Raw genomic sequence first — 15,342 nt, 5'->3', positions numbered from 1 at the left:
TTACACCTGCCTTCCCCACTCATTCCACTGTCCCCAGCCTGCCAGACTTCTCCTTTTGTGTGTGGGGGGGCATCATCCACCCTAGCACACATGTAAATCATTCACTGGGTCACTGAAACTTAAAATGAGGTTGAGAGGGGCGCCTGGGTGGCTCAGTCGTTAAGCGTCTGCCTTCGGCTCAGGTCATGGTCCCAGGGTCCTGGGATCGAGCCCCGCATCGGGCTCTCTGCTCAGCGGGAAGTCTGCTTCTCCCTCTCCCACTCCCCCTGCTTGTGTTCCCTCTCTCGCTGTGTCTCTCTCTGTCACATAAATAAATAAAATCTTTAAAAAATAAAAAAAAATTTAAAAAAATGAGGTTGAGAGCAGGGCTTTCAGAGTAGGGCTGAATAAATACTCCCAGACATCTTAGGTGGAGGGGGAACACTGGGCCGTGGCCTCCTTGTCATGGGGATATCTGTTGTTCTATATTTAGTTTAGGAGCACATTTCCTGGTCTGGGTTTTGTTTTTGTTTTTGTTTTTTTGACTTTAGGCTTTCTGTCTCAATTCTAGGACTGGTGGCCATAAAGGATGCCCACGATATAGAGACCAGGCTTAATGAGGTGGAGAAGTTGCTAAAGACCATCATAAGCATGCCGTGCAAAGTAAGTACGATCTGCTCAGGGCTGGGGGTGGGAGCTCGGAACACATCCTGCCAGCTTCCAGATAACCAATGCACTTGCTCACTTACTTGCTTGCTCCCTCCCTGGACGTATCAGGCCACGGGGAGGGGCAGATACAACCAGGGGAAAGGAAGACTTTTGTGGGCTCTTTCAGCTCCATTGTTTTCTCCTTGGTAAGAAGTGGAAGTAAGGGGCCAAGGAGGTGCTGAGTAGGAAGAGACATGGTCCATTCACTGCCATGGTCTTTGCTTTCTTGCCTCCGCTTTGAAAGCCCACCGGTCTTGCAGAGGGTGTTTTGGAAGAGGGTGTATGGGAGCCAAGGAGAGTGTTAGCATCCACATTGGCAGATGGCCTTTAAATGAAGTTGGCAAGCTTTGTGTGGAGTGGTGGTTAAGACCCTGGGTGGACTTGGGGCCCACTTCACTCCCGTGGGGTCCATTTCCTCCTCTGCAAATGGGGAAAGTCAGTACACTCACAGTTTATCAAATGGTGAAGGGACAAGTGTGGAAAACCCTGGCATATACCAAGGGCTCAGAAAATCTCACCGTTGCTTCCGTTCACCCCATCCTGTCCGTCCCTGGGGCCTTGCATTTTTGCCACGTGGCAACATTAGTAAGTGAAACGTGGGCCATGACTGCAGCCTCATCAGTGTGGCCCCCCGAGCCACACTGTCCTGCCGAGCATCTGAACAGTGCAGGGGCGTTCGTCTCACACGAGGTCACCTCCAGGGAGGATTCAAGTTTAGTCATTAACGCACTTATTCTCAGTATTCCAGGTCAGAAGTTGTGCTCACCTTCTTTGAAAGATCTCCTTTGGATCAGGTGTTAAAAAATGACAACGTACATAAAATTCAACCCAGCTTTCAGAGTCCGGTGAAAATATCAGGTAAGAGCTACAGGGAAGGCATGGGGAGCGCAGGTCCTGCCGTGGATGGCCGTGGTTTTCCGGAAGCCCACCCAGTTCACTGGGCACACCTTCTACCCTTGGGATCCAGAAAGAGGATCCAAAAGAATGATAAGAGTGGATGGAGGCTGTTACCTGATTTTCATGAAACAGTGTTTTCCACCCACCGACCTACAGTTTACACTTCTCCAATAGCCAAAGGGAGTAACTCGGTATATCAATTGGAACTTTCTTAAGAAACAGTGTCATGATGAACACATTAATGAGGCATTGGGAAGTGAACGACTGCAATCAGGAGTCTAGCCTGCTGAAATAAGATCGTTCACATAATGTGGCAGTGAATTTGGTTTTAGGGCACCCAGGACAGAAAGGGGAGCACACAGTTTAGATGTCAATAGCGTTGACACCCGACCACGCCTTCGAGCACCAAAGAGGCAAATGTCAGCAGCAGTAAGAGCGAATGTCAGCTGAGAGGAGCTGCCAGCCGGCTCACCTATGGGGTGAATGGAAGGGGGGGGTGCGGAATGCTGGGACTTCTCCCTGTTTGGTAGCTTTCTGGATCTGGGTTGCACGTGTTGTTAGAGCACTAGACTTTTATTTTTGCATTACTGTTTTGGTGAAGGCTACTGTGCATTTGTGGGGAAGAGAGCTCCATCCCAGAGTCTTAGACACGGGGCTCCCCCAGGCAATGGACAGTCAGCTTGGTTGGGCCAAAGAGGTGGCATGTGAGTGGGGTCATGCAGGAGTGTGGCCGGTGGAAAGGGAGGAAAGGCAGCTGTAAGAGGAGATAGAGCTTGGCGCAAGGGGAGATCCTGCAGAAGATATTGATCTGAAGGAAGGAGAGGAAGAGGGATTCTGCGTCCAGCATTCTGTTTCCAAATGGAGGAGGGAGGAGAGCAGAAGGAGCAACGCAGGAGGAAGGCCCCAGAAGTTGATGAAGAACAGTCAGGAGATGAGAGTGCATCTGAGCCCAGAGCTGTCTCCCAAGAAGGCATTGGGGGTTCACAGTGATGGGGAGACAGAGGACAAATTGGGATGGTGGTGGCGGATGTCTTTGGTAGAAAAGTGTCCTTCCTGAGCTGTGTGCCACAGCAGGGATGAGATTCCTAATTGTGTGTGGGGGATGGGTGGAGAGGGTGGGCAAGTTCGGGGACCTGAATGGAAATTGCATTAGGACATGGCTGTGTGTGTGCAGGATGGCTGGCAGGCCTAGGTTTGTTGGGATCTGCTACTTTTGATGTCTATCCAGCATAGCTTCCTGTGTGTTCTTAGGAAGAAGAGCAGGGGTGTTTGGGCATCCCTCCTTAACTGGTATCCAGAACCTTCTTCATAGGAGAAATGGCAGTCATTTATCCTGCTTGGGTGTCTATGGACCCCAGTCTTAAAGGGCACAGCGAGGGCTCTGGGACACCAATTGTCACTCCTGGTGGGTTTTATGTGCTGTCACCTAGAGCCTGGGCAAGTCTCTCTTCTTTTGTCTCGAGCAGAAGAGTCCCAGCACTGTGTCTCCGTTTTGCTTTCTTTCTTTCTGTTTTGAGCCAATAGGAGAGCAAAGAGCACCAGAACTCTTTCAGGGCCAGGAGCTGGACACTTGCTTCCTGTTGACCCCGAAGGCCCCAAGCACGAGAGGGACAGACTCGGGCTGCGTGGAGTTGCTTCTCATTAATTCCTGGAGGGCAGCAACCTGGGAACACTCCCAGCCCTCTGTCTGCTGTCCTATTTTTACCTGTGACAGAGATAAACGCATGACCCACGTTTATCCTAAAGGGCTGAAAATAATGAGGTGAAATTTAACAGGGATAATTGTAGTCTCCCATGTGAGGCTTTACCCCCATTCTCTGGGTCTTTTTGTGAGGACTGAGGACAGGTTTTAGCTTGCAGGGACACTGCTGTGGGGGGGGGGGGGTAACTGCAGTGATTGGCTCAGTACAGACCACTTTCAAACAACCAGAGCTCCGCCCAACAATGGAGTCTGGAAATATCTATTGCAAGTCTGTTTCGGAAAGCCTCATGCCTCCCTGCAAAGGCCAGGGGGCCTGTCAGAGGCATCCCTCGCAGGGTTGGCAGGCTGGGAGAAGCCTCTCCCACCCTTCCAGAGCTAAGATTCTGTCTCCTGGGGCCTTCATCCTGTTCATCTGCTCCGATCGATTGGGCACCAAGTCTGGGGCTTCTCCCGTGGAAGCGTCCCAACCTCCCCATCTCTGCTCCAGGACTAGCCAGCCCTCAGTCTGTCTGAGCAAGTGTTTCTCACCGTAAATTAGTGTGTAGATATGCAGACGATAACCGGGTGTCCCCCCGGGATGTGAGATATGCTTTCGTTATTCCCTGAGTGAGGAAAGAAATATATTAAGACAATGAACTACGGTAAATTCAAAAATACTTTTCAATGACACCTTTATTTACAGTAGCACTAACATCCCTTTGAAGAACTAGTCTACACATGGGCGAGCCGTGTTCTTCAGTCTTGTTCTCCTATGTGGGTGTTTGTGGCTTCGGGGCCCCCCAGGCTCGAAGCTTCAGGCTCTGGGCAGCATGACCACACCTGGGAATATCCACAGGTCTCTCTCTCTCTCTCTCTCTCTCTCAGCCTCCCCTGCCCCAGGACAGACCCTGAATACTGAGGTCAGTCATCCTGGAACTCTGACTTCCTGGGCTCGTTCATTTTCTCAAAACCTTACACTTACGATGAAGGCCAAGTGCCTAGTCCTTCCAGCATGCCGGAGTCTGGCTCACTCTAGCTTTTTGGTGCTGTCACCATAGAACCCTTTGGTCCAGACCCTCAGCCTCCCCTCGGTGGGGCTTTGCTCTGCTGTGGGCTCCCATCTTCCCTCTGTTCGCACAAACCCCACCCATCCATCCTGTCCTGCTAAATTCCACTCATTCCTGACTGTCTCTGCCCTGTGGCTCACCCCACCCTTCCTCCTCCTTTCCTCTCCAATTTCTTAATGCCTTGTATACTGTTGATGTGGCACGTAGGGAGGTGGCACCATGGGGGACAGGCGCTGACCTAGGCTGTCTGGGGCTTTTCTTTACGGCCAGGCGTGCACAGAGGCTCGAGCACACAGCCGTGGAGATGGCTTAGGGGCTGGGGCTCCGCTAGATGGCGCCAGGCGCTAGCCACGTCCCGGGGCCGCAGCAGGGCAGTGGGAGACACGGTGGCCTCCTCGGGGATGCTTTGGGCCAGTACAGCTTTAAACAGTCTTCCTCCCACGTGAATCTAAATGTTTTTGGAATCAGAAAAGCTTAAATAGAGTTTTCTACATGGTGGTTGTGTGTGTGCTTAAAAGGAAGCATAAACCCCACCCGTGATCTGGCTACTTGGACTAATCTCCATAAGCCGCAAAAATCTAATTATTCAGGTTTGGGGGGCGGGGGCCTGGAAATGAATTCTAATTTTGTATTTCATTAACCAAGCATCTGTACAATCTCAACCTTAATTTTCGCCGTACAAGGTTAGTCCAGTTCGCCAGTTAATAAAAAGACGGTGCTTTGGGTTTTGTTTGATTGCTGGACTCCACTGAAAATATAATGGGAGAGAGGATTTGGATGGAGAGAAGCTACACCGTGAATGCTTTCAGGACTGAGCTAATGTCCGCAGAAAAAGAAGAACATAGGAATTACCGAACTGGAGGAATGATGGCCTATGGGGCAGATGAGAACATGGCTACAGCCAAAAAAATAAGACAAATCATCACCGGGTACACACCACAGTCATACTGTTGACCCTTGAACAGCGCAGGGGTTAAGGGCTCTGACCCCCTGCACAGTTGAAAATCCATGTATAACTTTGACACCCCCAAAACTGTTGACGTCAAGCCTTACTGATAACATTATCAGTTGATTAACATATACTTTGCATGTTATATGTATTAAATATTCTTACACAAGTAAGCTAGAGAAAAGAAAATGTTATTAAGAAAACCTAAGGAAGAGAAAATACATTTATAGTACTGTACTGTATTTTTCCAACAAAACAAAATAAACCACATGTTAAGTGGACCCATGCATTTCAAACCTGTGTTGTTCAAGGTCAACGGTAATTGTTGCAAGAAATATCCATTGGTGGATGCTAAGATGAGTGGGAAAAATTTGAGGAGAAACAGAATTTGCACAGTCTCAACGCATCTCCCCCAAGATATTTATTCACTGCAAAGAAAGAGTGAACCTGGCAGAAACTTCTTATGCAAGTGATCCTGATGGACAGCCCAGGAACAAGGCCTGTTGCCATCACACCCCCTGACAGGATGCAGGGAGGGGAGGCGGGGTCACTCTGCAGGATTCCTGCCTGGAAAGCTCCACATCAGTCAGAGCATGAAAGCATCAGACAAACTGAGGGACCATCGATAAAATAACTCACCAGCCCCTCCCAAAGTGTTACTTTCATGGGAGATGAGGAGAGACGGAGGTAATGTGAGAGGCTGCACAAAACTAGGACACAGCAACACAAGGATCCCCAGCAGAGGATCCTGGGCTGGGTCTGGAACAGAAGAAAGGGACATTGGTGGAAAAGCCGGGGACACTCCAGTAAGGGAGGTGTCTAGTTAAGTCCAGCTCTCATCATTGCACCATAGTTACGCGAAATGTTAACATCAGGAGAAGCTGGTGAAGGATACGTGAGAACTCTATACTGTTTTTGTAACTTTTCTGTAACTTAAAATTAGCTCAAAATAGAAAATTAAGAAATGGCAAAGCAGAACTCTTCATGTGAAAAAAATACGAACGCAGAAAAGTCGCTTGAAAGTGAACTGTTTCATGGAATCAGTCACGTATGGGATTAAAGTAATTACACTGGCCAGTGCTTTTTGCTATTGGGACTAAGCCGACTTCTAAGATGTTCACATTTTATGCATGTTTGGAGATGGGCTTCAGATGTGAGCACTGTTCTGTAATCATAACACTTTCTTTGGTTCTGTTTATTTGCATGACACAACAGATATGAAGACATTAGCAGTAATGATAGTCACCACTACCACTTACCCAGGCCCCCACATTTATTAGATTCTTTATAAACATCGTCTCATTTCTTCTACACCTGTGCTTTAAGGATGGGTACCAGTATGCCCATTTTACAGATGAAGAAAGTGAGCAGGCAGTGACCTGCTCCCCAGGCATGAGTAGCAGAACTGGAGTTTACAGCTTGCTTTGCAAACCATTAAACCACATGACTGTGTACAGAGATTTCTTTGCAGGGGGAGTTAAGGAGTGATTTGTTACAAATCTGTTTTGTGGGGGCTGGTAAGGACTTCATTTCTTTAGAGCTCCAAATTTCACATTTAAGAAAGATTAGGAAGTTCGAAAGTTCCTCTGCAAGGTCACTCTTCGTCACAGTCAGAAATGTTTTGTTGCACTGACATGTTTTGTTGCTTTCACTTTAGGATTTCCCCCTCTAAACTCCCTTAGCAGAGGGGTGGCAGAAAGGGCTGGGGGCTGTCAGCTGGCTGAGGTTGGATGTGCTTCTGAGACAGACACATTTGAGTCAGAGTTAGTGAAAAGCAATAAAGAAAGTGGATCTGTGCTGCGTACATTTTGATTTGAGAGGCGAGGGAATCTTAATCTTTCTTGTTACAATGTAGTCCTCTTCAGAGTCTCACTCAGACTTGGGTAAACATCTTCTGGCAGGTAGAAATGTCGATCCCGGAGGTTCCAAGCACTAACTTTTCACAGGATCTTGGTGCTCCTTCTCATGACTTCAGGCTCTCCATGCTTGTCCTTGCACAGGGAGGGCATGTGGGCTTCAACCCAGAGGGGCGGGGTGGGCAGGGAACGGCAGGGAAGGGCAATGTGCTGATGTCACGCAGAGTGTGACTAAGGGGGCTGGTGTTTCAAAAGACCAAAGAACCATGAGCTGTCACTTCTGCAGAAAGTCAAGGGGAGATGGTAGCAATTACTTGGCAAATCTGATTGATGAAGTGTCGTTTTATTCCTGTGGGGCTGAGGAGGAAATCTTCTCTTTTTCTTTGTTCGTTTTTGTGTTGTTTCCCTAATTCTCTTCGCATGGAGAGAAATTCAAAGAACTGAGAACCAGGTATCTGGAAAGATTAAAAAGAAATAGGAAGTTACAGTTATGAGAAAAGCAAATCCATGCATGGGAATAAAAAAAATTCTAAATTATGATGAGATGTAAGAAAGAACATAAAAGAAAACAATCCCCCAAACGACTGTGGCAGATGCCCAGGGAGACCGCGGACAGTGAGGAATGTTTTTGTTACCTGTGCTGGGCCAGTAGGAGAGGAAAGCTATTTCGAGCTGTGTGTTTCTGTGTGTGAGGCTCTGAATGGGAAGATGATAAACCTTTGGATTTGAGAATGCCCCAGAAATTCAGTCGATTTTAAGCATGTTTTTTTCAGATGAGGTAAGGAGAGGACCTGAGTTGAGGACAGACAAGGGCCGTGAACTTGGCGCTTAGCTGACTAAGAGCTGAGGTTAGGGGCTCAGGCAGCCTCCCAGAGGGCTGGAGAACTCCAACACCAAGGAGAACTGGCAGTGGCCACCAGATCAGTTCTTGGAGCGTATGTAATCTACCGAAGTGACAGAAACACATTCCCCGGGGAAATGTAAATAAAAGCTACACCAGATATGAGAAGTCAGTCAAGCCACATTGACTCTCTATACTTAAATGGACCAGATGGCCTGATGGAACCCAGTCGTTCCTGGGAGTTTAGAGTTGAAGGGATCCTTGGAGATCATCCAGTACTATTCTGAAATTCTCCAGCTGTGGATACTGAGTCCCAAGACCCTGGAGCTCATGGCTGGGCTGAGCTTCGGTGTCCAGGCGCCCAGCCTGGGCTGTGTCAGCTGATGCACATCCAGGCATGCCTGTCCTCTCCTCTCCCAGTGCTGGGTAAGCACCAGGCCTCCAACCTCGGAGGCTCACCCCATAAGGCCAACGTAGACTACTTTGTTGGCCTTTTTAAATTACCAAAATTTGTGTGTAGAGGTAAAAAAAATCAATTTGTGTAGAGAACTAACATAAAGGAAAAAAATGAAGTTGCCCATTTGGTTTAAAATGCATACTGATCTCAGCTGACCCTCACAGCGACCCAGGGCAATAGACAGCATCATCCCCATCTCAGGCACAGGGAAGATGGGGTACCTGTGCAAAGCCTCATGGCGGTGTGATGGACCCAGACCCAAACCCAGACCGATAGACGTGAGCTCAGTACTCTCTCTACCCCAGCTTTAAACCAATGGGGAAGGCTTTTGGGGAGGGTGCTGGTACAATTCAGAGCATCTTTCTGGAAGGAGGGATGTGCCCCTTGGCTTGCACAGGGTCCTCAGGTGTGGTTTCTGTGGAGGTTGGCATCGGCTCCTGTCTGTGTGGCAGAGTTCCAGGATGGGTCTCTGGGGCGTAGAGCATTCTCTTGGAGTGTGGGGGAGAATTTGGGGCAGTAGATGGAGAGGAAAGTAGGGAGATTGATATAAGCCCAAAACTTCAAAATCTGGCCCCTCCTGCATATTTATTTCATTGCTTTCATTTTTCAGAAATCATGAGATCCAATGGATTTTGCTTAGCAAATACGGAAACCATCGTTATTGACCACAGTATACCAAACGGAAAAGACCAACACCTGGGTGTGGATCCGACAGAGCATTTGTAAGTAGACTGATTTGAATATAGTTTTATAGAAGGGATCCCTGAACCGTCAGCTGGTGCCAGAGGCTGGGGTTCACGGCCCATAGAGGAAGCAGATGTGGCCAGAGACGTTGAGCCATCCTACCTGTATTTGGATACTTATTTAAAGTGTTTGCCTTTTCTAGAGGCAGTGAGAGCTTGTTTCATAAACCTTGTGGGGACAAAGTTCCTTTGACCAAGGTGCTGGCTGTGAGGGGGCATCGAGGGCCAGCCTTCAGGGTCCGGTCTGTGCTGGGCCCTGAGGAGGTATGGTGGCCATAAGCCTCCTCGCCCCAAGGGCCTGGTCTCCTGGGATGGGGAGACGTGTCACCTGTATGGTGTCACATCACAGGTCTGGAGGTTCTCCGGACTCTGAGGTGACCTCTCTAGGGCTCATGGGCTGGAGCCTAGCCCTGCTGGGCCGCTGAGGGGAGGGAGGATGTGTCTGATGAGTGAAGATGGGACAGCCAAAGACACCACCGCCTTCCGTGTCCCTCCTTCTCTAATAGCAGAACTTTTAAGCATGGTAAGTGGTAAGTGCTCTAGGAAAGCCCGACACCTGGGGTCCCCTCGAGGCACAGCCTCCTTCATCCCTGGTGCATTTCTGGGTCATGTCCTTGGGACTTACTGGGAGGCAGCTTGAGGGGACATCTCAACTTGGCTTCTGTTGACTGTCAAGGTCAACCCTACGGCTCCCCCTGGTTATGTGAGCTTCAGGCAGTCATTTCACCTCTCCTGGCTTCTCTTCTCTTCAGAGTGGGGCCCCTGAGGCCCTCCCAGGGTCACTGTCAAGGTCTCAGATGGTAAATGGGAGCCCCCCTGGCCCAGGAGTCCTCACAGGCAGTGCTGGGTGCTCAGAGTCTCCCTGTGGGCCCGTGAGCAGTGTGCTCCGGGATCCAGGGGCCTTGGGGTCCCACATCCTACCCCACCCACTGAGCTGCAAATAAACACGCACTAGGACAGACTCCTGTGCGGAGACACACCCAGGCCCAGGATGTCCCTGAGCTCCTGCAGGCGGCTGGAGCCACCTCCGCTGGACCCTTGCTCTTTGATCAAGCACAGTGGGAGCCCCGACAGGCCCATGGAACCGGCCCTGGCCAGCACCTCCCACTTTCTCAGTTTCTCAGATGTCTCTTGGGTGGATGGCACAAGGATCCCTCACCATGGAGATGTCATGAAATGCTTGTGTAAGAGGACATGCTGGTGAAGCTGCCGGGGGTGGCCCTTCTCTGAAAGGCCCTTGTCCCTTTGCATGCCTTGCTGTGACACCACATGACATCCTACCCACGGTGTGTGTCTATAGATAGCTCAATCGTTCACGAGCCGGGGGTCCTCCATGACAGCACAGGGCTGGCACCGAGGGGCTATGAGATTGCTATGTATTAAGTGTGTGACCAGAAGGAGAGGTCCTTTAGCTTCATGGGAGGAGCTTCTGGTGAGGGGTTGTCTTGGTGGACGAGGGACAGACGGAGACCCTCCCTCATCACCAGCTCTGGCTCCACAGTATCCCCTGGGGGGGGGCCTTTTCTGTCATTAGGAGGCCTCAGAGGCCTTCCTGCACCAGGCCAGATTTGACAAGTAAGTTGAACTGTGAGAAGCACACGGAGAGGAAACAAGGGTAGTAACGTGACCCCTCGGCTTGGCACGGGCAGGGATGACACACCCTTAACATGGGGCCCCCTGGCTCCAGGACGCCTGGCTGGCAGGAAACCGAGCAAGAAAAGCCTCTGTGATCCCAGAAAGGCTTAACAAAGAAACGGCGGCTTCCGAACGGCTCAGGGGAGCGTTGAGAGGGAATTCCTGACGCGGGCTTGCCAGGGTTTTCTCTGGGTGGCTGACGTAGGGCAGCGCGGCTGAGCTGATGGTCGACCACTGGCTGTCTCTCGGGAGCAGTCTGTTTTAACACTCCACGGGGCTGTCAGGCAGGTGATGGGGGTTGACGATGGGGACGGGAGGTCACAGAGAGATGACATTTGAGACACAAGGCTTTGCCTCCCTGCCGCAGCCGTCCTCGGTGGTACCTGAGGGTGACCGTTTGGCCCCAACACTGTGAATTCAGCGCTGTCAAACCTGCCATTAGGACCTGTGTCGTGCATCCAAGCAGGCGGTGTCCACGTTTCTGGGGCAGGGAGGTCCCAGAACCCAGGCGCAGACCCCACTGCACTAGGAGCGGGGTGTGAGTCAGCGGGCCTGCAGGGGCCTCCGCCTGGTGATGATCCTGGTTGGCTGGCGTGGTTGCCGGGCTCCCAGGAAATCCACCCAGGGCTGAGGCGAGTCCCCAACTCTGTCCTCACAGGTTCGGAGCAGAGCTATTTGCCAGGCCTGCTGAGGGCCACTGGGGACTGACGAGGCCACTGGACTCGGCCTGGTGACTCACTTTCCCCAGTGTCCCAGCTTCCCCTCCCTCCCTGGGTTCTCAGGGTCATCTGATCTGAGGGCAGGAGGTGGAGGAAGGGTAGGAAACTGGGCAGGCCTGCATCTTGGCCCTGTCCCTCCTCTTTGTCTACGTCTAAGAGTCCTCTTTTAATTCTTCCCAATGCTGGTTTCCGGGAAGGGAGAGGTGGTCTTATCTCCGTGAGACCTGCTGCCTGGAAGGCTGCGCACACTTGTGTCGGTGCGCAGCTAGATCTCTTCCTTGGCAGCCTCGGCTACCAGGGCCGGCAAGCGTGGGGGGGAGGAGGCGGCCCTGCCCCTGCCCCTGCGGCCGATGAGGGGAGGCCCCGCGCATCCCCCCACACACCTTTCACTGTGGAGATAGAGGACAACCTGCCTCCTCGGCCTTTTCGAGCTGATTTCAAACCTCCTCCTCGTTTAACTTCCAGCTTAGACTGAGAGGAAGTGAGCCCCATGGTCAGAATCAGTGGGACACTGCAAGGGGCGCTCTGCGTGGGGGGGGCTGGGCCTTTTCTTTGCCCCCCTTGCGGCTCCCGTCTCAGTTATGTGCTTCCTGGTCACACCCAACCCTTCCAGGTAGAGTGGAGCTCCTCCAACTAACTGTCCTAGTTAGTGAGGCCCTCAAGTGCCAGGAATCAGTGCAGGGACACACGGTATGCTGTGGGCTCCACGGGCCCCTTCCTCCAGGGAGAGCCCCGGAGAGCAGCGAGCGAGCCTCTGCCCGCCTCCACCCTGCCCCCGCTTTGTGGGGACTGATCCTTAGTTGAGGAAAATGGAGAAAGCACAAGCAGCATCTCTTGTCCCTTCCTGGGGAGAATGTCCTTCAGGCACTTGTTTCTCCGTTTTAAAAATCTGGAGCCTTGTTTTCTAGCTTAGGAGGCCATGTCTGGGTTAGACGGGGGAGTGGAAATGGTTTCAATTCTTGGGGGAATCCCTATCAGGAAGGCATTAGTCGCCTTATGTTTGGAGTACATACTCTTCCTCAGCACTTCCTGCCTGCCCTCCCCCGTGGAAGCCCCCACATTGAATATACCACCCCCTCTAGAAGGAACCCTCCCTCCACGACTTCCCCCAGCCCTCCACCCAGATCCTCTCTGGATGGCTGCTCTAGGTCCCGAAGTCACCGGCTCACATGTCCCCCGGATGTGGTTGGGTTGTGAGCTTGTGACCACCGTGGCTTTTCCCACTCATCTGTGCTGTTGTCTGTGGGGGCCCCACACGGGGTGGGCTCCGGTCCCCATGGACTGGCTCCCTGCCTTGCTTCCTGCCATGTCTCCAGAGCTCGACACAGAGTGATCCCTGGACAGAGAAAAAGAATCGCTCTGTGAACAAGTGAATGAATGAATGCCTCAATAAATGTTGGTTCCCGAATAGGGATAGCAGTGTCTAAGGCAGTAACAACCAGAGCTGTCACGCTCTTTAGAGAAGGGTCCATTTTGCCTCATTGATTTGTAACCATGATTCTTCCCACTCTTCCTAAACCGCATTGAGAAGGCCGTGCCCGTTGGTCCGATGAGCCCGTGCCTCATGAGGAGCCTTGTGGAAAGCCCTTCCATAGTGTTTGGCACTGACCACTAAGCGCCCTCTTGCCAATGACCTTCTGCCCTTTCTTTCTCCACTTCAGTGGGCCTGGTGGGGGGCGGTGGTCAGTGAGCCAACCTCAGCCTCACCTCTGAACTTTCCTTTTCAGGTTTGAGAATGGCGGTGAATTTACCTCAGAGCTGGAGGATGGTGATGACCCAGCAGCTTATGTCACCAACCTATCCTATTACCACCTGGTCCCCTTCGAGACGGACATTTTGGACTGAGTCTCTGGTGGGCCCCCACCTTCCCCGGGCCCTTGACTGCTGGTTCTGCCCCGGCTGCAGGGGCCCCCCTGCTGCCCCAAGCCTGGGTCAGGGGGTATCTCCTCAGTGACAGTGCCCAGGAGGCCCGGGTGTCCTGCCCCTGGAGCAGCGGGGCTTTCCCCTGGTGCAGGGGCTCCCCACGGCCGCCCGGCCACCCCTAGCTCCCCACCATTCCCTCACACGACAAGCGTGCACAACATGGCCTGGGAGGTGGTGCGGAGTTGCCTCGGTCTGGACGACACGGGCAGGGAATGTGAGGTAATCCAGGATTTCCCTGGGAACCCGGATGTGTGGCTTTCATTTCTCTTTTTCATCTTCTCTCCAGAAGCTGTGGGTCTGGTGTCAGCCAAAGGGGCTCTTTACAGAAGTTTCCTTGTGGACGGCGAGGGTTGGCTACAGAGACAGGGCAAATCATTGCCGATCAGGTGCCCGTGAGCGGGGACTGAGCAGTACAGATTCTCCTCCAGAGAAAAGAGTTCCTGCCTGGCCTGCCAGCATCTCTAAAGCCCTTCAGTGGGGTAGCCATGCTGTAACCACCCCGGGCTGTGGGAGGTTCACCTCTCCTGCTGTTTACCAAGCTCTCAGTGACGTCATTGCCATATGCACCTGCGGGGGGGGGGGGGGCAGGGAGACCAGCAGGAAAGCACTGGCCAAGTCCCCCTTTGCCCCTTGGTGGGGGGGGTGCGCAGGCAGGTCTGGGTTCTGTGTGCTTATCTCCTCATGGGGTCTACTAACGACCAACATTTGCTAATGTAAATAATAGTAAATTATTGAGAATCCTAATTCTTTTACACAGTCTGTTTTTTAATCTATTTTAATTAAATAAAGTGTATTACCCTACTCCTGGATTTAGGATGTGTGGTGTCTAAAGGTATGGCTCCTTTTTATTCCCCGCCGCCTCAGGGCTGGCCCCGAGCACTCTGGTCTCATTGTTACTTAGGAAATGTGTTCTGTTCTCACCCTAGGGAATAATCTGTCCAAACTGAAAAGTGAACAAACAGCTTATGTTTTTTGATTTTTGTTTTTCTGACTTAGGGTTGTCCCCCTTCTCCATGTTCCTCTTGGCAGCCCCAGGAACCCTCCTCTGACCCGACTGCCTAGCATATGGCATTTCCATGGGATCTGCCCTTCCCTTCTGCCTTCCGGTTGTGCTCCGTTGAACGCATCCTGCTTTCAAACAGGCTATTGGCTGGCTGATGGGGATGGCCAGTTGCCTTTCTTCTCTTGCGGGGTAAATTCAGTTCTTTACAAGGATAGGGCTGCTTGCTTAGCAGTTAAGATTAGAATCAATCACCGCGTTTAGTTAATCACCATCTATGTTTCAGTTGGTGATCCTCAGGATCCCTGTTCCCCAGAGGTGCTTCTCCCACGCTACCCAGCAGCTGGCCGAGCTCCTCTGCTTACTTGGACCGCATTTCCCCATCGGGGCCCAAGGTTGGCGCCACAAGCCTCTTCACTGGTTCCAGTCAGTGCACCATGAGCTTCCTCGACTGGGAGGGGTCAGGTGTTTAGATATTTGTTCTTCCATGAAGCACATCAAAGCATTCTCTGGCTTCCTTTTTTTTTTTTTTTCCTGGAAAAACACAGGTAGGCTCATTCTTCTCATTCTAACATTTGAAAGAATCCAAAGTACAGGTAAATATTTCTTTAAGTGCAGTGGTCATTGGTCACTGGCACTCAGAGTCCCTGTGGGAAGGCAGTGTGGAGTGGTGGGGACTGGAGCCAACACAGGGCTCGTGCACTGTGTAAAGGAACAGTCAGCACCGCTCTGTTTAGCGGACTGTTCCAGCTGGGAGTGTGGGCCCAAGGTGGCCAGTCCTCCCAGGTTTTCAATAGGAGCTGGAAATCTGACTTTTTATGTGAAATATCCCAATTTTGAAGTGTTACAAAAAAAAACACCAGGGACAAGAAGCTTTTCCAAGTAAA

The 15,342-nt window shown here is 51.5% G+C and overlaps 1 protein-coding gene across 3 annotated transcripts in view; it reads left to right on the top strand.

Annotated features, from left to right (window-relative positions):
* PXDC1 (PX domain containing 1) overlaps positions 1–14,257 on the top strand; it is a 28,540-nt gene extending 14,283 nt beyond the window's left edge. The window contains exons 2-6 of one of the 3 annotated variants that reach the window (XM_032424881.1): positions 551–642; positions 1,428–1,545; positions 9,046–9,157; positions 13,260–13,384; positions 13,745–14,257. In XM_032424881.1, coding sequence (XP_032280772.1) covers positions 551–642; positions 1,428–1,545; positions 9,046–9,157; positions 13,260–13,377 — 440 coding nt within the window. In that variant the 3' untranslated portion in view covers positions 13,378–13,384; positions 13,745–14,257. Of the gene's footprint in view, positions 1–550; positions 643–1,427; positions 1,546–9,045; positions 9,158–13,259 lie in introns of all 3 variants that reach the window. The other 2 variants (XM_032424880.1, XM_032424879.1) reach the window with 2 other exon arrangements.
* The last annotated feature ends 1,085 nt before the right edge of the window (positions 14,258–15,342 follow it).

Source organism: Phoca vitulina, unplaced genomic scaffold (assembly GCF_004348235.1).
Source record: "Phoca vitulina isolate PV1807 unplaced genomic scaffold, GSC_HSeal_1.0 scaffold31, whole genome shotgun sequence".
Classification (NCBI taxonomy): domain Eukaryota; kingdom Metazoa; phylum Chordata; class Mammalia; order Carnivora; family Phocidae; genus Phoca; species Phoca vitulina.
The sequence above is the reverse complement of the archived record's forward strand: the minus strand, read 5'-3'. Positions and strand labels throughout refer to the sequence as shown.